The sequence below is a fragment of the Aspergillus multicolor genome, assembly GCF_047715735.1.
Source record: "Aspergillus multicolor strain CBS 133.54 unplaced genomic scaffold BDW74scaffold_27, whole genome shotgun sequence".
Taxonomy (NCBI): domain Eukaryota; kingdom Fungi; phylum Ascomycota; class Eurotiomycetes; order Eurotiales; family Aspergillaceae; genus Aspergillus; species Aspergillus multicolor.
The window spans coordinates 255,845-275,983 of record NW_027395978.1 but is presented as its reverse complement, the minus strand read 5'-3'; the positions used below and the strand labels follow the sequence as shown (position 1 = coordinate 275,983).

The 20,139-nt window shown below is 52.6% G+C and overlaps 8 protein-coding genes across 8 annotated transcripts; 4 read left to right on the top strand and 4 right to left on the bottom strand.

Moving 5' to 3' along the window:
- The first annotated feature begins 466 nt into the window (after positions 1-466).
- Positions 467-3,437, top strand: BDW74DRAFT_68186 (Zn(II)2Cys6 transcription factor domain-containing protein). Its single transcript, XM_073733440.1, has 3 exons — positions 467-1,074; positions 1,134-2,977; positions 3,032-3,437. The coding sequence occupies exons 1-3, from the start codon at positions 831-833 to the stop codon at positions 3,047-3,049; spliced, it is 2,106 nt and encodes a 701-aa protein (XP_073580649.1). The 5' UTR covers positions 467-830; the 3' UTR covers positions 3,050-3,437.
- Positions 3,438-3,691: 254 nt separating this feature from the next.
- Positions 3,692-4,438, top strand: fmn1 (riboflavin kinase; the record flags this gene model as incomplete). The annotated part of the gene is made up of 3 exons (XM_073730004.1): positions 3,692-3,808; positions 3,885-4,091; positions 4,142-4,438. 3 exons carry the CDS (start codon positions 3,692-3,694, stop codon positions 4,436-4,438), a joined length of 621 nt encoding a protein of 206 aa, XP_073580648.1.
- A 754-nt stretch (positions 4,439-5,192) lies between these two features.
- On the top strand, positions 5,193-6,586 carry BDW74DRAFT_181360 (dienelactone hydrolase; the record flags this gene model as incomplete). The annotated part of the gene is made up of 3 exons (XM_073730003.1): positions 5,193-5,457; positions 5,509-6,126; positions 6,174-6,586. The coding sequence occupies 3 exons, from the start codon at positions 5,193-5,195 to the stop codon at positions 6,584-6,586; spliced, it is 1,296 nt and encodes a 431-aa protein (XP_073580647.1).
- Positions 6,587-6,603: 17 nt separating this feature from the next.
- On the bottom strand, positions 6,604-9,333 carry BDW74DRAFT_68151 (pseudouridine-5'-phosphate glycosidase/carbohydrate kinase family protein). The gene is made up of 7 exons (XM_073733439.1): positions 9,093-9,333; positions 8,840-9,048; positions 8,693-8,792; positions 8,604-8,645; positions 8,328-8,558; positions 7,984-8,281; positions 6,604-7,923 (listed from the first exon to the last, which is right to left on the bottom strand). Exons 1-7 carry the CDS (start codon positions 9,286-9,288, stop codon positions 6,621-6,623), a joined length of 2,379 nt encoding a protein of 792 aa, XP_073580646.1. The 5' UTR covers positions 9,289-9,333; the 3' UTR covers positions 6,604-6,620.
- Positions 9,334-9,339: 6 nt separating this feature from the next.
- On the top strand, positions 9,340-11,239 carry BDW74DRAFT_159203 (dolichyl-diphosphooligosaccharide--protein glycotransferase subunit OST1). Its single transcript, XM_073725435.1, has 3 exons — positions 9,340-9,903; positions 9,975-11,010; positions 11,067-11,239. Exons 1-3 carry the CDS (start codon positions 9,551-9,553, stop codon positions 11,190-11,192), a joined length of 1,515 nt encoding a protein of 504 aa, XP_073580645.1. The 5' UTR covers positions 9,340-9,550; the 3' UTR covers positions 11,193-11,239.
- Positions 11,240-13,065, bottom strand: BDW74DRAFT_159202 (mRNA guanylyltransferase). Its single transcript, XM_073725434.1, has one exon. It carries the CDS (start codon positions 12,825-12,827, stop codon positions 11,592-11,594), a length of 1,236 nt encoding a protein of 411 aa, XP_073580644.1. The 5' UTR covers positions 12,828-13,065; the 3' UTR covers positions 11,240-11,591.
- Positions 13,066-13,210: 145 nt separating this feature from the next.
- On the bottom strand, positions 13,211-14,941 carry BDW74DRAFT_159199 (deubiquitination module subunit SGF73). The gene is made up of 4 exons (XM_073725432.1): positions 14,802-14,941; positions 14,582-14,704; positions 13,867-14,523; positions 13,211-13,810 (listed from the first exon to the last, which is right to left on the bottom strand). The coding sequence occupies exons 1-4, from the start codon at positions 14,827-14,829 to the stop codon at positions 13,425-13,427; spliced, it is 1,194 nt and encodes a 397-aa protein (XP_073580643.1). The 5' UTR covers positions 14,830-14,941; the 3' UTR covers positions 13,211-13,424.
- A 515-nt stretch (positions 14,942-15,456) lies between these two features.
- On the bottom strand, positions 15,457-19,478 carry BDW74DRAFT_68128 (putative RNA binding protein Jsn1). The gene is made up of 2 exons (XM_073733438.1): positions 18,981-19,478; positions 15,457-18,914 (listed from the first exon to the last, which is right to left on the bottom strand). Exons 1-2 carry the CDS (start codon positions 19,220-19,222, stop codon positions 15,620-15,622), a joined length of 3,537 nt encoding a protein of 1,178 aa, XP_073580642.1. The 5' UTR covers positions 19,223-19,478; the 3' UTR covers positions 15,457-15,619.
- Positions 19,479-20,139: the final 661 nt, after the last annotated feature.

Sequence of the window (20,139 nt, the reverse complement as noted above, 5' to 3'; positions counted from 1 at the left end):
CTAGATCGATGATTACTGCCCATTGCTCTCCTGTGCACGCGACTGTGGAACTGCGTTGGCCTATCAGTGCGCTGGGTTTCTCATCCAAAAAAGCCTCACTGCCAGCTTGACTCGACCACGTTTTTTTACTTAAATCCAGGCACTCGCCGGTTTGCATACAGATCGGCTACTCCAGACTCAGGCCATGCCTCCTGTTCCTGTCCAATACTAGCCTCAGCCCTGTCACCATTGATAAACCGTTAAATCGCTCATCTTCAATTTCCAACGGTCTCTTGCTCCCCGCAGTGCCGCCCGGCAAGTGAGCGAGGTGAGTCTCCCACTTCCATCCGCCCGCCGCCAATTATCCCACGCTTCTTATTACTTGATGATGTGCTAATGAAACAAGGCACGCTCCTGCGGTTAGGTAGCTAGTTTTAGTTGTCTGAGCGCGATTTTGTCTCCAAATTCACATTCACATTCTTCTCCACGGACCGTTTCCGAACTTTTGTTCTTTTCTCCTCGTGTCTTCCCCTCCCTGCTTGCCTTTTTCTTCCCCCTCTCCACTCATCTCTCCATTCTATGTCCTCCGATCGACTCTTGCCGGACTAAACGCCAATCTGGATTCCCACCGGCGTGTGGGTATCGAGGGAGTTTTGTTGTCTGACGGTGGTGACGACGAAGAAGCCGATTCTCACAGAGTGGCGAGCCAGTCCCGGGGAGAAGCCTTTAACCGGTGAACCGATCTTGTACCGATCTGTCGCCCCGGATCCGTCACCTCGAACGAACGAACGAACGCACGCACCCCGCGCGTCTCCTCGGTCCCTTTTCGCGATCTCGCCAATTCATGGAAAATGGAGATGGAGACAGAAAAGGGCGCTACAACCCCCTCGGCAGAACCCAGTGGGGCCGATCAAGATACCGCTGCCATCGGCGAGCGCGCCGACCAACCGCCCAAGGTTACCAATGCGAACGCCAATGGCGACGATCAGACAGCCACCAACGGCCAGAAACCGAACCCCAAAGATCCGTCAAGACCGAGGCGAAAGAAGGCGCGCCGCGCTTGTTTTGCTTGTCAGCGGGCGCATTTGACATGCGGTACGCTCCTACCATTCCCGGCTACTTGTGCCCTGGGGGCGCCGACTAACAGTGTGTAGGCGACGAGAGGCCGTGTCAGCGCTGCATTAAGCGCGGGCTTCAAGATGCCTGCCATGATGGTGTGCGCAAGAAAGCAAAATATCTTCACGATGCACCGGACGGCGCTCTAATGCCTGGGATTGGCGGGAATAATTTCTACAACAACAATTCAATGCCGAATGGCCTCCCATCGGCCGGCATGAACTTGAACGGCGCGAACACGGTTAATCCAGCCGCGAACACGCAGAATTCGGGCGCGAACTTTTATCCCACTCCGCAATCGAACTACAGCATATACCAGGAGACTCCAATCAACCACCAAAATTCTTTCTCATCGCAGTCGCCCGTGTCCCCGACCTTTAGCTTGAAAACTAATCCGAACCCTCGCAATAACACTAATGCGCCTAATAACAATAATGCCGCTCTCACATCTTCCATGCCCCAACCCCCGAGCACCGGCGTATCGAATGCGCCAAACCAGAATCAAAACCCGTTCGCCGGCCCGTTCTTTGACCCCAGTGACCCGGCCCTTTTCAACTTCGATTTGTCGAGTATGAACTTTGAGAATCGATATGGTGCGCTGGAATTCGGTATGCTTGGACACATGGCTACTGGGGCCGGCGATTCTCCAGATTCAGGCACACACCGAGGGTCTATGGGCCGTAGCGGTTCAACGCAGTTTGCGTCTACGCCTATCGGCGGAGCCGCAACGTTTGGCGAGAGCCCACAAACCCAACAACCATTTATGTTCGGTGATCCGCTTCTGAACGAGTGGCCGAGTGGGCAGGCCTCGGGTCAGACGCATATGAATGTCGGGGTATATCCGCAGTCTAGTCAGGGCAATGTGATACCAGGGCATTTATCCAAGCCGGATGCGCCTCACGCGTTTGCGATTGAGAGTGGACCGACCAACTTTACCAGTCCCGGCAATGCGACGAGCCCGCAGATGAACAACACTGGATATGAGGATACCAGCTCGTTCAACAACGTTGTTACGAAATCCAATGGGCTATCCGTGAATGGGCAGCAGCGTCACCCGACGATCTCTACACCAAGTCTAAAGCATCAAAGCCTGCAAATGAACAAGCGGCGCCAACGCAATCCATCGGCAGTCTACGAAAGTGTCAGGGAGCCATACGCATATACCAGTCGCTTCCACAATTTGACGGCGTTCATCCAGCGACGTTTCCCACCCCAGAAGACACTGCAAATAGCCAAAGCGCTTGCGTCTATTCGACCGTCATTCATCGCCACGACCAAGACACTGAACCGTGACGATCTTATCTTCATGGAGAAGTGCTTTCAGCGGACACTTTGGGAGTATGAGGATTTTATCAATGCGTGCGGCACACCAACCATTGTCTGCCGGCGCACGGGCGAGGTTGCCGCTGTCGGCAAAGAATTCAGCATCTTGACCGGGTGGAAGAAGGAGGTGTTACTGGGAAAGGAGCCGAATTACAACGTCAACACCGGTACCTCATCAGCCGTCAGCTCTCGCAACGTTACGCCACGGGGTTCCGTCGAAAGCACGGCCGGACGGCCGCATCCAGTATTCCTGGCGGAACTGCTAGATGACGACAGCGTGGTAGAATTCTACGAAGACTTTGCGCGGCTAGCTTTTGGGGATTCGCGCGGTAGCGTGACCACTCGGTGCAAGCTACTCAAATACAAAACGAAAGAGGACATGGAAGCGGCGCAATCGGATGACAGCGGGCAGCGGTGGAACAACCATTTGCGCAAGGGGGGGATTGCCAACGAGGCCGGGATGAACCAGTTGGGATTCAAAGACGGCAAGGTTGAATGCGCCTACTGCTGGACAGTCAAGCGCGACGTGTTCGATATCCCCATGTTAATAGTGATGAACGTGAGTCGCCCGCTTCTGCAGTCCTAATTGGGATGATGAGCTAACGCATACCAGTTTTTGCCTTGCATATGAGAGTGTTTTCTTTTTGGCTCTGGTTGTTTCGTTGTATATGATTTTATGGTCCAGTTACGGGAGGATACCCGGTGTCTTAAAAACGGTTCTTATTCTTGTTTATACTTATAGGTATTTATGGGCATGGTGATCACGAAGCTGGCACAGAGCTTCTTCTGCAGTGACATGAATCGAAATCGAGGTTCATCCCTCTGGTACATCCATTATCTTTCGCTACCAGTCAAGTTGGGCTCCCTAGTTAGTGAGACTGTCTCGTGTTGCCTCGTTATCTCTTTCGGTATCATATAGTAGAGCGCCTTGTTCCTCCGGTCTATAGTAGAGTCTTTGATGGTGGGATGTGGGCTTTAGCATAGGGAAGACCGCAACGGCGCGCCAAATCTGTGTTTACAAGGTTTGGGAGACTCCCGGACGAGACATTGACACTTGGCGAGTCGAGTATATGATGCCTCAACTACAAATTGAAGCATTCACGTTCTTTCAATCCTTTTATGCTCAGCTGTATATCGTACTCGGGGTACTATGAGGTAATCCAACCCCAATCAACCCCGCACGATCGTCGCTCTCTTATCGATACGCACCTCCTCGAGATCACCCACACAATCACAACCCCTCCAGTGCAACCCCCAAGAAAAGAAAAAAGAAATGCGCCCCTCAACCCCCCGCCCTCCAGTGACAGGCCCAGACGCCGGCCCTGAGCCTCCCTTTCCCATCCGTCTATCCGGACCCGTCATCAAGGGCTTCGGGCGCGGGAGTAAAGAGGTACGTCTGTCTGCCTGCTTACTCGCCGCTGTTTGCCTTGGAAAAAGAAAGAAGCTAACCATATTGCCGCAATTAGCTTGGTATCCCAACAGCGAACATCCCGATTGATGGACTAGAGGAGGTTCTTCCCAAGGAACTGGGCGTGGGAGTCTACTATGGCGTTGTTGCGCTGGACCCGGCTACAGCGCCGTCATCTGAGTCAACGGGGGACGAGGCTCCAATCCTCCCGGCCGTCCTGAGTATAGGATACAACCCCTACTACAAGAACAAGACGCGCTCGATAGTGCGTAACCTTATCCACTGAAACGAAGGTCACCGCTAACAGTGTAACAGGAAATCCACATAATGCCCTCCTTAACACTCCCCTCTCCGACGGCATCCAGCGAAGAGAAGGAAAAGGTCAAGTTTCACAAACTCCCTGACTTCTACGGCACGAAACTTAACCTGCTGATGCTGGGGTACATCCGGCCGGAATACGACTACGTGTCGATGGATGCCTTGGTTGAGGATATTCGTATCGACTGTGAGGTCGCCAGGACGAGTCTGCTCCGCGCTGCTTACCGGGTCTACTTGGACGGAGAGGGCGGCGATGATGTCAGTGCGCAGAGGGAGTGGCTGCGGAGTTTCTGACTCTAAGTCGTGGTTTATAGTGCCATCGATTCCGAGGACTCGTCAGGACGGACTCTAAAGTAGTCCAGTTCCGAGAAGCTTTGCGACTGTTAGCGATTGGGCTCAGGATGACTTTCTAGACATGGTGTATATATGTCTGATATTCGAGCATTCTTCAGATTTAGTCAGGATAGATTTATAGACAAATTGCTGAGCCATCCTTTTGTGGATATGGTCACCCTCGCTGCTCATCAGACCAGATTAGCGGAGTCATTCCACCCATGCAATGCAAGACCATCCCAGCATAGAAGCGAACGGAATTGATTTCATCACATCTCATGGTGCTAGGAAGTAGTATTTGGGTCTGTTCATTGGCTAGCATGGCTAGGAGACGTCAGGCCAAGATAGTTCCACTGCGCCCGAGTATAACTGCCTTCTAACGTGTACATATACCCTAAGACAAGTGGTCCGGGTGAACTGGCATTGGCAAAGGACCGAATAACCGGCTTTATCCCTCTCCCTCCAAGCAAAAAAAGAGGCTGCCTGCAATGCCCAGAGCAATGCCCAGAGTGCCCAGAAGACAACCCCCCACCGCGACGGAGCTGGGTATATGACGTCGCTTTGGCGCGAGAGTGGCTATAAAAAAGAAAGAAAAAAACAAAGCAGCCCTGCACCCGGTAGGGCTGAAGGATGAAAAAGGTACGCGGACGGCCACCGACAGCGATCTTCATTTTACCCCGGTCCAATGGGATAAACTCCCCTGCAAAACATAAAGATGTCCAAACTATTCCACCATCTGCGTCGGCGCAGCTCTACGCATCGCCCGAGCCCGCCCGTCCCGCGCAGGCTCTACGTCACCTCCGACTCACCTACTTTTGATAGTGCTTCGCTTCGCCGGCTGGAGACTGAGGGGTTCTCGGTTGAATATGTGCCCTTTCGCGCAAACAGCGGCGACATTGATCGGGATCGGAGGGAGTTGGAGAGGGTAATTCATGATCGGGAGGATGATCTTGAGCCTGGGGAGAGGTACGCGGTTATGGGTATGTCTTTTTCTCATCTAGGTATGCAACAAGTGTATTGATTGAAAGAAGCGTACAAGCGCCCCGCATATCTTCTCTGGCTTTCGCATCACCAACAAACAAGCACTAACCCCTTCCCTCGGCTGTGCGCGTTGATTGCATTCTACCCGGACGCTCCGGACCCTGCATCGATAGACTCCTCGGAACCAGCACGCCTCCCGCCATCAACAACCGCAGCAACAACGTCGATGTCTATGGCGTATCAGAATGACCCAACTCTCGCCATTCAGATTCACCTCGCCGGATCGCAGAATGAGAGCTTCGCCTTGTATGACGACAGCAACAAGCGGCACCGCTGCCATATCCTCTTCTACCCGGAGTCGCAACCGGGCTTTGCAGAGGCCACTGTATCACCGACATATGATCGCACCAGCTCGCGGTTGGCCTGGAGTCGAGCGCTGAACTGTTTGAAGCGCGGGTTCGGGTGGCCTAGCGGTGGAGGTGATTGGGGGGCGCCTGATCCGGAATTAGTCTGGGAAGGCTACTGGAGGAATATCCACGAGACCGCGAAGAACCCCTTCGCTACCTCGTCGCCAGATATGCTTGGGTTGATGGTGGGCGGGGGTGCTGGAAACCCCAACTTTGATGAACGGACGTGTGTCAATTGTGTCCCTTCTGGTGCTGGAGGTTGTGAGCCCTAACTCAAGAATCATGCGTAAGCTAACGAACATGAATAGGGTCGTCGCCATCAGAGATCACAACGTTCTACTCCACGCAGTTTGTCCCGGCTGGCCCGCCTTCTCAGCGGATCCGGCTGCTTTCTCGCACTTCGGGTGCTGATCGTGTTGTAGACGAGCTTCTGCTCACTTTCGAGCACACGGAGGAGATACCATGGCTGCTACCTGGCGTGCCACCAACTGGGCGCTCCGTTCGCATTCCCCTCATCATGACTGTTAGCTTCCTGGGTGGAAAGATCGCCAACCACAACATGTACTGGGATCAAGCCAGCGTACTAGTGCAGATCGGCCTTTTAGACCCGACTCTTATCCCGTCAGGTTTCAAAACAACCGGACCGAACCGCGAAGGGAAAGACAGCATTGAGCAAATGCCCGTTGTAGGAGAAGAAGCGGCCAATAGTGTTCTTATATAACTGGATAGAGAAATCATGACAGATCACCGCAAAATCACGACGCAATACTCTCGAGTCTTGGCTGTAACTGTGCGAGCTCTTTGCTGACACCACCGGCGCTTTTGAGAGTCATAAGACTTGCCTCTTGCGCAAATGGAACCACGTCTTCAACTCTTCCGTGTCCGGAGGCAAGCCCAGAGATGACAGCTCCAAGCAAAGTGTCTCCGGCGCCATTAACGCTGATAATGGCCTCTTCGGCCAACTTCGCCGCCGGCGGGAACAGCCGCAGGTACACGCCTCCAATGACACCATCCGTAGATGTGGAGCGGGAGAGGATATAGGGACTGTATTCCGGATCCGTGAGACGGACATCTTCTGGTTTCAGCAGCTGGGTAAGCAGCGCTCCTCTGGCGCCCAGTTTCGTGATTATGCATGGAAGGAATGGGAGAAGCTGGATGCTCTGCTGCGGTATGCCTGCGTCAACGAGCGCGGCAGATGTCATCGCGACGAGCCGTTCCCTCGAGCCTGACGATGACATTCCCATCGAGTCAATAATGCGCCACCAACCTGCCGAATCGAAGAGGCCATTTTCCCGGGCAGCCGAGTACATGGCCGCAAGCTCAAATTCATTCGGCGCCGCAAGGCTCACAGTGTTGTTCGGAACACATGAAGATTCGCCCACAGCTGCTTCCATTTCGGGGCTCTTCTTGAAAAGAAATTGAGATTTGGCAGCTGAGACGGGTTCAAAAGCGACTCGCGCACCGTGCTTGTTCGCCATCGCAATCCACTTGGAAAGCAATTCTGGGCTCCAGTTGGCATCCACAACCACCCACTTGGGTTTCATGCGCGAGACCACTGGCTCCCAGAAGCCTTCAAAGTCGAATGTCTCTGCGGGAAGCTGCAGGATACCCATATCGGCCATGGCTACGTGAAGATCCCGAGTTGCGTCGTTCACTGCCACGTATTGCGCCGTACGTGCTCCCGACGTAGCTGGCAGCACCTTGACACCGCTAGTAGGGAGCTCTTCCTGCCGCAGAGACGCCAGGGCCGCGCGGCCGCTCAAATCATCACCAACGACGCTGCAAAACATGACAGAGCTGCCTAGAGACTTAGAGGCAAAGGCGACGTTGTGACCTACTCCGCCAAGGCTTTGCTCAATGATGGCAGGATTGGACGTCCGTAAAGCGGGAGTAGTCTGTCCGGCTGCAGGAACGTAGTCGCAAGCGAGATCTATCGCTAAAGATCCCGCGACTAACATGTCTGCCTTTTCTACTGGTTCAGTCCTTGAAGGCAATTCCGATTTAGTCTCTGAAGTAGCCTGGTCAGCCCTACTGATCGGGATAGTCGCTGGCATATGCCTACGCAGGGACAATCGATATTAGGACATCCCGCTCCATTCAAGGCTATAGATGACTCACTGTTCGCTAGAAATCGTGGACTGTTCTAATTTCGAGAGCTCCACGGCAACTCGCGCTGCCCGCTTGACGTTCGCCTCAACTAGGGCCTGGTTGGCTGTCACTGATCTCCCGCCGCTGAGCTCCTTGATTTTGGCCAGGATAAAGGGCGTGTTGTCACTTCCGTGGTGCCCCTCTACTTCGGCAAGGCGGACTGCTTCGTTGATGGCGATGTCAATCTCGCTCTGAGGAATCGAATATTCCACCGGAACTGGGTTAGCGAACAACATGCCCGACGAGATAGGCAGTCTCGATTGCGCATCTGCAAAATGTTAGCAGGATAACTATGCGGGATTTCCCAAGCTTACAGATTATACCCGCTGCTTCCGCTTCGTTTTCAATGACCTTAGGGCTCTTGATGCCACTGTCACGGCTGAAGAACGCGGGAATATCAACGGGACCCTGGCGGCCGTCTGCAAAAGTGCCAACACAGACGCCTTCTGTTTCGAGGTATTCAAGCGTCCTAGGAATGTCCAGGAAGCTTTTGCAGCCCGAGCTAACTACAGCCACAGGGGTCCGTCCGAGCTCGGTCAAATCAGCTGATACACGTTAGCTCACGCCGTCTCAATACTTTATTGGTATACCTGATATGTCCATTGATGACTCTGCACCGCGATGTACGCCACCTGGTAGTGTTAGTCTGGTTACAGTGTAGATGTCGAGTAAGTCTTACCAAGACCACCTGTACCGAATACCCTGATGCCGGCTAGATGCGCAAGGACCATTGTGCCGGAAACTGTGGTACCACCGTAGAGCGGCTTACCAGTCAAGCCCTGCAATTGTTAGTCGAATCCTCGAGTCAATGGGATGGTAGACTCACCAGACCGCAAATGTAGCCAAGATCCCTACGAGACACTTTCAGGGCGTCTTTCTTCTCCGCTCTTGATGCAAGCCCGATAAGTTCATCGGCAGCAAGGCCGACGCGAGCCACGCCTCTCACAACACCAATTGTAGCGGGCACGGCTCCATTCGCACGGACGACTGTTTCTAGCAGCGACGCAAGAGCTACACTCTCTGGATACGGGAAGCCTATACCCATTAGAAGAGCTTTACACAGGCGTCAAACGACGTACCGTGGGTATAGATTGTGGATTCTAAAGCAACAACGGGCTTTCCCGTAGCTACTGCATCCCGGACCTCTTCTGAAACGCGGAAGAACTTGCTCTGCGCAAAGCTATGGTTCTGTCGGGCAGAACGAGCGATGCCGGTTGCTCTTAAATGCGGCGTCCTGCAAAAGTGCCGGCTATGCGAGGCTCGGAGTGCAAACATAATGACGGAGGCAGAACAACAACAAGCTAAAGTCACCAAACAGCCCTGAGAGCAAGCTGGAGAAGAGCGGAGTGAGGGGAAGAAGAGGAGCGGAGCCGCGTAATTTGGCCGCGGCGGTCGCCGTACTAGGACTCTCCATCGGGACACCTCAGCATCACGCCGACTCGTCGTCCTCTCCGCCCTCTGTTTGAATTCCAGTCTTTCTTTATCTCGACATTCTCTTCTGGCGAGAACCTTTCAGCTCGTCAGCGCTGGATGCACAATGAGGTCGTTTACCACCGTTGTCACTGCGCTCTGCGGGCTTGTCCTGTCCAGCAGCTCTATAGTTTCCGCGAAATCAACCTCCTCCGAGTCCAAGCTGCTCCCCGCCGATTTCAAACCTCCTCAGGTCTTCAAGAACGTGAATCTGGTCCGGAATACGAACCTCGAGAAAAGCTACGCTCGTGAAACCATCAACGTTGTGGTCGAAAATGTTGATAAACAACCCCAGAGCGAGTATTATCTGTCCTTCCCGTCGGACGTCTTCGACCGGGTCGGAGGTCTAGAGGTCCGCAACAAAAAGGATGCAGAGAAGGGCAGGTTTGATGTGGAAGCTGCAGAGTTTGATTCTACCAGGTAATTCTATTGTTGAACTCAATGGGTGAAGCAGTAACCACATGGCCTCAATTCTAATTCGCGCTGTTTAGTGACTTCCAATACTTCATCGTCCACCTGCCTGAACCTCTGGCTCCTTCATCACAACTCACACTTGGAATCTCATACTCCCTCCTCAACTCTCTACAACCGCGCCCAGCTGCCATTGAGCAGTCAGAACGCCAGTTCCTGTTGTACTCATTCTCCGCATACGCGCCATCCGCTTATCAGACCGTGACACAGAAAACCAAAGTTAAGTTCCCAAGCGCAAATATCCCCGACTACACAACCACGGATCTTAAGACTGGTGCGGACCCAGAACGTCAGGGCACTACCTACACATATGGACCTTACGACACCGCCAAAGTCGCGCCAGGCACATCCTACCCCATCACGGTCCGATATGAATTCACGAAGCCCGTGATCACAGCCTCATTATTGGAACGGGACCTAGAGGTGTCCCACTGGGGTGGAAACTTGGCCACTGAGGAGCGCTACTGGCTCCGCAACAACGGCTCCAAGCTGCTCACTCAGTTCTCCCGCGTGGACTACACTGTTGCCAACTACCAGCAGTCTCCCTCCACTGCCATCAAAGAGCTCAAGTATCCTCTAAAGCCTGGTTCAGTGGATCCTTACTTTATTGATGATATTGGAAATGTCTCTACGAGCCGCTACCGCCCTGGACTGAAGAACCGTGAAGCCAACCTCGAATTCAAGCCCCGGTACCCTGTTTTCGGTGGCTGGAACTACAGCTTCCGCCTTGGATGGAACAACGACCTCTCGTCTTTTTTGCGTCGGGCAGTTTCTAGCGATGATTCCTACGTTCTCAAGATTCCGTTCATTGAGGGACCTAAGATGGGTGAGGGTCTGCAGTACGAGAAGGTAGTCTTGCGTGTCATTTTGCCCGAGGGCGCCAGGAATGTGCGCTACGAGACTATCGAAGGTCCTTCCAGTAATGGATTGCCGAGCGCGAGCCAGATCCAAGCTTCCCTATCTACCCACAAGACCTTCATGGATACGCTTGGTCGTACCGCTCTGACTTTAACCGTGGAGAGCCTCACCGACGAAGCTCGTGATTCTCAGCTCGTGGTAAGTTCTCCAATCTCCAGCCGTCACAAACTACCGCAGTCACTTACTGGAAATAGGTTACCTACGACTACTCCTTCTGGGATGGAATGCGCAAACCCATCACTATTACAATCGGGCTATTCAGCGTGTTTGCGGCCGCATGGGCCATCACTAACATTGATGTGAGCATCAAGAAGCGATAGTGTATCTATAGTATGCATTGCCATTAGTTTCTTTTATACCAGAAAACTATTCCAGAAAATAGCAGAATCGTATTATACACAAGACATATAAGATGTGAGCCTGATCGTGAAGCACAGTGCAAAGCAAAGCTGGTCGCAGGCCGAACTCAAGGCCCGTATCCAGAGCGGATAATAAACAGCATCAAGAACGTAAGGATTATATAGAGACCTCCAATCTCTCCTTCCAAATGTTGAAGAAAAGGTAGAGAAGTGATTTTGACGGCCTCCCCACACCATGTCCATCCCCATTAGACCATAAAAGAAGTGCTAAGAGAGCGGAGACCATCTCAACGCCCGAACTCCGCGCAGAACCCCAAAGCAATGAATCCGCCATAACCTGAAGAAAAGTATAAAAAGATGCTACTCCTCAAATTTCCTCTTCACCCCATTTCCATTTACATGTGGCGGAGCTGCCGGTCTTGCACCGGCACGTTTTCGCTCATCGGCTTCAGCCTGTGCCCGTTTCTTCCATGCCGTCTTGATACTAGGCGCCGCGCGAATGAGGTCCTCCTCTGTGACGCGGTCTTCAATACTTTGTAATACCTTGTCGACGGTTGTATAGTGGTTCGCATCCGCCTTGTCATCACGAATCCGATGAAACCGCCAGCGATGAGACTCATCCTTGGCACATTCAACAATAGCATCGTCCAGCGGCATTTGCAGCGCCTTGAGGTCTTCCCATTCCAACGGGGTGACATACATCTCTCCAAAGTGCTGATATTGGTCATTATTATGCAGGACGAAAAGATGGAATATCGGAAGGGCATCGTAGTCCGGGTAAGGCTCTGAGACGCCGTCCGCCTCGTCCTCGGAATCTGGTTCGAGGACCGGAAATTCGAGACGGAGACGGAAGTCGATCGTGTTTTCAGAAGGCGGCTTCCACTTCAGGATGTGCTCGTCTGTGCCGTTGCGGTAGGGGGTGCTGCGGCAGGTGAAGATGAGGCCGTCATTCCCGTGGATTTTCTTCACCTTGGGGATGATCTCCCGGAACATCATCTCAATTCCATAACTAAACTGGGTGGATTTGTCTTCGACCACGAAGACGCGATGTGGCTTTTCCTGCGGAAATTTCTCGTATAGTGCATTGTAGGGCTTGAGGACCTTCTCTTTGAAGTACGCGAGGCGTTTGTCGAGTGTGCGGTGCATGAGGCTTTGCCCGTCCAGTACGAGGCAGTCGAAGACAAGGTACTTTAGTTGTTGTGTGCCATCATCATATGTATCGTTGACGAGCTCGCCGTCTACTAGCGTCTCTGCATGAAAACCCTGGAAAGTGTCATCTCCGGGCAGAGGGAAGTGCAAGTTGGGAACCCAGCGGTACTCGTTTTTGCGGTCGATCAAATAGTGAATTTCTTCCTCCTCGGTTTCGCCGCGCGCGAAATACATGAGGCAACGAATGCCGTCAGTCTTTTCGCACACATAGTAGTCTTCACGATGGAGCTCGGCGAGGTGGTGTCGCGCGAAGCTGACCGGTTGGGCGCCGGGGAAGCTGAGGTTCTTGCGACCTAGTAGGTTTGCGACCTCTCTGCGGAATTGTTCAGCCAGCTCGGGCTCGGCTTTTACGCCGATTTTGTCAAGATCGGGCACAGAGTTCCCCATCTTCCCCTTCGTTTCGTATAAGTTCCGCGGAGCTGGCGATAAAGCTGGGATCGAAATGCGCGTAAGGTAAGTAGGGGTGGGAGATTTGTCTTTATTCGTTCGCGGGCTCTTGCTCACTGGCCCGCAGGCACAGAGAGTTGATCGGTAACTGCAAAGGTGGGAGATAGTGAGGCGTGGGGAAGGGAAGTCGTGAGTAACGCAAGTAAGTAGCGGGTTTCGTCGAGGTGCGATAGGTTTCGAGGTCTCTTTCAAGGTACTGTCTTGGGATCTTCATCGGCGAGATGAGAGTTTGTTGCCTCAGGCATAATACTCATGCGTTTCGGAGATCCGTAGTTTTGTATATGTAAGAATGCACAAGTTGAAGAATATACTCCATGCTCTGATTTTGATATAATGATTGTCCAATTTAGAAAACAATGACTAGCTCCTGGGGGTATCGCATTCTAAGTGAGACAAAAATCGAAAAAGCCCAGCCTCAAGGAATAATGACCACCAACGCCTTTGAGTTACCAATTCGCCAACCGAATAGACCACCGTCGCTCACATATGCATAGGAGTAAGATTGAAAATCGCAGGTACACCAAAGGAGTCAACGGCCTAAGAACCCGCAGCCACCGGAGTTTTCCTTGCAACCTCCGGCGCGGGTAGATTGGAATTGTCGCCGAGATCGTCTGGCACATCGGACATATCCATACTTATATCGTTGATCGGCTGAAAGAGGTTCCCTTCAATCGGACTGTTGACTTGATCCCCAGTTGAGAAGAGCCCTCCGCCGCGGGCGCCGCCGAGCGCATGCGAGAGCATCTCCTTGATCCGCACAAACTGATACTTCTTCTTGGTAGATATCAGAGTGTGTCTGACCAAGGGCTGCGGGTAGGAGCGAGAAATCGCCGCCATAACTGCGTCTTTCTCTTCATCTGAGTCGACAGGACCGTTGTTCTCCAAGTCATCTTGGAGCGGCGCATTCGCATCAATAGCCGCCTCTGAATTGTAACCCACATTAGCATAAACAAACCAGGAAAACCTAGGGAGGGCATACTCTGCTGACGAGCCTGGTTCTTCTTTTGATAAGCTTGAAGCAGCATATCATACGGTAAAGAGCGCCCAGGCACCGCACGCTTCGCCCCCATAGAATGACTCTTACAAGTCAACGACCTCGCACACTGAGCGCCATTCGGTAAAGGCACACCACACTGCTTCTCAACATCCACCGGGCCCTTCGGTTTCGCAGCCTTGGGCTTCTGCTCCTCCTTCTTCTTTTTCTTCTTCGGCTCTTTATCCTTGTTCTCTTCGTCACCCTCCGCCTTGCGCTTCTTGCCCTTTTTCGTCCCATCCTCAGCCATCCCTTTGACAGCACTCTTCTTTGCACTCTTCTGCGCCTTCACGGACTCATCCCCCTCACCAGCTTTGTCGCCACCTGCTCCCTCCTCATCTCCCTCCTTCTCTCCAGCTTTGGCCCGATTCGTAGCGTCACGAAGCTCTTTCCTCTTCCGCGCCTTCTCCTGCTTTGCCCTTATACATCCCCGGATATGCTCTGCAGCATTCTGCTTGAGGACCGGCCTCTTGCACGTCTTGCATACCACAGTTTCGAGGTGGTCTTCCTCGCGCGGCTTTCCGGTTGGGAAGACAGACATCGTCTTCTCATCGATCTCCGGTAGAATGGGCGATGAGCCGGGGGAGTTGGGTGGCTCTTTGTCTGGGACACAAGGCATCAATCAGTAGCTGTTGACAGGTCGCGCTCGACCGGATCTCACCCTTCTTCTTCCCTAGCTTTCCCGGCTTCTTCAGCTTGATCTTTCCCTGCTTGGTATCCTTCTCGGAGAACTTGAATCCCGACGCATCGATAAAGCTTCCGGAGGCTGATGCAGCCGGCGACGCTGTATTGTTTAAATGCGTTAGCATGATTTCGGAGTTGGCCCGCAACGATGGCGATGGCGATGGATGAGGTTGCGGGGAGTATGGGGTCAAGCATACCGTGAGCGATGTCGCCGTTGGGAGGCATAATCACGGTGCGATATGTCGAGCACTTGCTCGAGGAAGCAGGGCGAGATAAAATATCAGTCGGAGCCAGGGTCAGTCCTAGTACGGCGCACAGAAATATTACCAGACCTGACAACGAATATGGGGAGTTCTGGAGACCGTCCCTACTATGTCGTCGTTCATTAAGGACGGAGCCGCATCGGCGGATGTCACGTGTTGCGCTACGGTAGGTGTTGGAACTGAGCGCTTGAATTGATGAAGAGGCTCTAGTGAACTTGGTTTTGGGTTTTAAATAAGTGAATTCTGACAATATATTGAGGCCATCACTTAGAAGCGTTGAAACTAGCAGCTACCGACAGGGTGCCTGGTCAATTTTCAACGAAAGAGGTGACTGATGTCGCAGTAAGGGCACATCATACTGGAGAAGCAACAGTTGAACCATGTTCCAGAAGAACGTTCGTCATCATAATCTCGGTCATGAAATAATAATATACTAGACAATAAATATGGTTTTGTATCCAACAGGGCTATGATGGAAAAGTCTGTGCAGTTCGGAGACTTCAGGACTCGCGACAAATGCACCACTATGCTCAAATAAAACAAACCGCAACGCTTTTCCTTCACTTCAACACTCCCCTTCCCCAAGACGATCCAGCGTCGATCTAGGTTTGATGGGGTGCTCCGACATATATCCATCCTAGTCTGTATCACCAACGAGAGAAAATAAGGTAAAGAACTTTATACACGGGTAGAAGCCAAGATGGATTAGAAGGTATAGGCAAAATTCAGCGCTGCAGATACGTTAGTTCCGGTTATGAGCGCACCGGCAGATCGATGAAACTTACACGTCCACGTCGCCCCCCAGACGGTTGTCCTTGAATAGGGGCCGCTTGAGAGTAGAACTGAGGGGGGTACTGATACATCTGGGCTGAGCCCATGACAGGGCTAAATTGCTGAGGTGCGTAAGGCGACTGGTTGAGCATAGGGCCTGGATTGATTTGCCCAGTTTGAGCTTGCATGGCCCGAAGGTTATCTGAGCCAGCAGGATATCCGTAGGTAGAGTTACCCAAAGCAGGGTAAAGACCTGGAGATACACCCCGGGACTGGGCGGCTAGATACGCTTGGTACTGCATCTGTTGTTGAGCGAGAGGCACCATGGGGTCCTGACTGAAGCTAGAGCCGTTGACACCACCCATACCGTTCATAGCGTTCACTCCGTTAATGGGGTAAGACTCGAATTGCATGTTGTGAGGCTGTTCCGATGACATAGGTCGAGCACTCTCAAGATTCTGGCCCATGATAGGGTACTGCCCGCTATACTGCCTTTCAAGAGGTGGCTGCGACGGATAAGTGGCAGTCGTTTGCCGAGACGCAGGCCGGTGCTGTTGCTTCTCAGAGCTTGAGGTGTTATCACGATGGTGATTGTCGCGGGAGCCGCCCCGGGAGGACATTCCAACCTCATCCATCAATCGTTTATAGCCCTGGCTTGGTGTAGCCTTGAGTTTAGTAAGCACCTTTGAGACATTTTTCACAACCTCCGGGCGCATTGACTCGTCAAAGCAAGGCGTTGTCAGAACCTTGAAAATCAAGGTGGCACCGGACGTCTGATCGCTTAGGATCTTCTCCAGCACTTCATCACCCGGACTGAAAAACAGCGCTTTTAGTACGATATTGCGCGCTTCAGGCTCGTTGCGCTGGTTGATAACCTTAAGGACTGTCAAATACGCAACTTTGTGTGTGCAAAGGTGCACAAGATGCGGAACCAGTCTGGGGGCTAACACAGTCCGGCGACGAGGGAAGGTGCAAGTATCTAAGAACCAGGTGAGCAATAAGGCACCATTGGCATTAGTAGCAAGCTGCACGCTATGCAAGGCAATGGCTGCTGCGAGCATACGCTGCTGGTCCTTCGTGGCATGGTGGCTCTCAAGACAAGCACGCATAGCGCGAGCTCCAAAACGACCCTGAGCAACTTCCCACATACGGCTCAACATGGTCTCGAAGACGAACTCATTGAACGGAGACCCAAATCTCAAGCAGCACTGGAGGACGTAGTTGCCGTATTGGTCCAAGAACAGAGGTACTGTGTATGGCCGAAGAGCATCCACGATCATCCGCATCTGTGTTGGCGTTCTCGCGACATCAATAATTTTCTGCGCTGCCCAGGTACCGTTCTTGTGTACACCAATCTCACCTAGATGAGGTGCAATTGGAACAAGCATTCGTTCCTTCGTGGGCTCAGAAGAGTATTCGAACAGTTTCTGAACAACGGTATTTCCTAGATAATCGGAAGCAAGTTCGGCGATCTCGGGAAGCATTGCAATTGCAGTCTCCTCAATTTCTTGTACTGAACAATTGCCATTATCAATCCTCTTACGGATGTCGCGAAGACGAGGGGCATCAAACATTCGGGTTTGATTGGGCTCAGGAACGGACGGTATTTCGTCGTTATAACCTTGGTAAGAAATTGCTTGCTGGATACTGGTATTGATCTTCATGGTTTCGTCCTCCGTTGCACCAAATTCTTTGACAATCTGCACCATTTCGGGCTGAAGTTCAGGAAGAGCGGGTAGCTGGGGTACAGTTGAATCATTGCCGAACTTGTCCGCGTCAGGAGCAGATGACTTCGAATTTGGATCAGGAGTAGGCGAAGACTGGGCACCGTTGACTCCAGGTGTGCCAGCGTTGGACGATCCGGGTACTTTCGCATATCCAATTCGGACAGCGCCAGCACCGGGAAAAATTTCCTTCCCATTCAGTAGCGACCTGGCCTGGATAGCGCTCTCGATGCGCTCAAAGTTGACAAACCCGCAATTTTTATGGGTTAGTACACGAGTGGATTCGATCTTTCCATATATGCTAAAAATGGCTTCCAGGGAAGTGACGGTGGTCGAAACGGGGATACTGCCTATCCACAGCGCCCTAGTCGGGCCATCCTGATTAGTCTCGTCCACTTCAGCAGTAGAGCGCAGACCGATGTTGGCGCCACCAGCTCCGCCTAGGTGCAACATCTGAACGGCCTCCGTCAACTCATCGTATTCACCAGTTTCAGCGATGTTTAAATCGGCCGCGCTAAAACTGTTCTCGAGACGCGAAGGAGTTGCAAGATAGTTGCGAATGGAAGATCGCTGAGGGGGTGCTTCGAGGATACCCGCAGTTCTTGCGCGTGGGCGATTGGCTGTTGCGTGGTTCGCAAAAGCTTGCACAGCAAGGTTATGCTGATGAATCTGCGCTTGGGTTGCAGCCAACTGGGCGGCCGTAGCAGCTGCGGAGGGTGTAATGGCCCCTGACGGGAGTTGAGAATAGCGACTTTCGTACTCAAGCTCCTCGTCATCGGCATATTTCTCCTTTGCGTTGACCGAGTAAGAGCGGATTCGACTATTATTTTTGATCATTGCGAGCTCAGCAAGAAGTGGGGGAAGCGAAGATGTCTGCTGTTGCTGTTGCTGCTGCTGCTGGAGTAGAACATCAACGGATGGTCGTACAAAATTGGTCCGAGCTTGCTGCGGGGTTTCTGCGAGACCAAGGTAGTCCAAGGTCTTCACGTCGCTATCTGTGAGCCCATCGCGCGAAAATGATGATTGACTGGGCGAGGTTGGTCCCTCGGAGGATCTGATGCTGGTAAGGGTTGTCGCGCGATCGCGCCCTGTAGCCCAGCTTGTCGAGAATAAAGACGGACCGAACGGCCCTGCAGATCCCAGGATGTTGGTTCGCTGCGGCATTGAGCCAGCCCGAAGACGGGAGAGGCTGCCTGTACCGCCACCACCCAAAGTTGTCGGAGGTTTGACGCTGGTATCAATTCCAGGGACACCGGTAGGTCGGAAGGGGCTAGTAGACGGTGTGGGCCGGGAAGACTGAGATTGAGACACGAACGGCTGTTGAAGATTCGCCTCGTTGAGAACGCCGACTGGTGAGAACCGAGAGGGAACCGTACCAGCTCGCGTTCTCCGCGCAGGCCCATTCATTGCACTGCTTGTAGACGGCACCAGGTCAGGAAATCCCTCCTGACTAGGTGACTCGGGGATGTTTTCGCGCAAAGGGGTAGAATGGCCGCTCGTCGGAGGGCCCCAAAACGGAGAGACACCTTCTTCCGCTTGTATCTCGCGTGCACTGTTTTGGCGGTAAAACGCGTCAGTAATGGACCTCTATGCTTGTAATCTGCGTAAGACCACCTACCGCTTTGAGTACAACCGGGCACCAAGCTCATGAGAAGGGGATCCAGCCCCTAATCTTGCACTTCCTATCGAACCTGTAGCACCATTGAGACTGTTTGAGGTCACAAACGGGGGCCTTATGGGAGCGTTCGCGGACGGGTCGCTGGGAGAACTGCGACCAGTAGAAGTCCCAGAAATGGGCTGGGTGGTAGGGATGTAATTGAGGCTCATGTGGCCCTCAGGCCGCGACACAGGTAGCATCATGAACTTGTCCTTCCGCCCCAAGACTTGTCAGATCCTGTTAAATAACTGTTGCAGATCTGTGCTATGCCGTGACAAAATGTGTAATACTCGGTACGATCAATATCTCACCCCAGGATAACCATACGTTCGAGGCTAGTTGTTCGGAAAGCGGCGGGTGTAAACAATCAATGTAATCAAGGATGTCTTAATTTGCGTATCTCATCAGGTGGATGTTGTAATCAAGTCTTCGCGGAATTCAGGCAGTAAGCGCAACGGCGGGGTTGACCGGATGAGTGGCTCCAGCGGATACGTAAGTTCGAATGATGTTGAGGTTCGTGAATGGAGAGGAATTGGATGAGCAAGTCGCCGCGATCCGTTCGTTGAAGCGTAGAGACCGAAAACAATCGCGATAAATAAGACTGCTGGCTCGTAGTGGTATCCGCCTGGCACCGGAAATGCACAAGTGTACTAAATTGCCGGGCGAGGTGTTTACTATGGACGTGTAACGGCTCGCTAGAAGAAACGACTGGAAGATGCAATTAATCGTCGAGGCAACAGTTCGAGAGAGAGTGAGGCGGAAAGTAATAGAAGCGACAACAAGATGCAGGCCCGAAAAGCCGGCTCGCTGGTGGCTGGAAATTAGCAGGGCAGCTCAGGGCAGAAGCCGAAAAGTGGAACGGCGGGCGATGTAGAAGGATCGGGAGATGACGTGACTAGAAGATACAATATGAACGAAATATGGGAGGGAAGAAAGAGGAAGAGAGAAGAACAGGGAGGTTGCTGCAAGAAAAGGGCAAAGCAGAGAGAGGTTGGAAGAGGACAGACAGAAAAGACTTTCGAGTAGGCGGTTGCAGGCCACTCTGACCTGGAGCTCCCGCTGCTTTGGTTGGTCCACGGTCCGTTCTTCGTCTATTGAACGTTGGAAGCCTCGTCCTCGA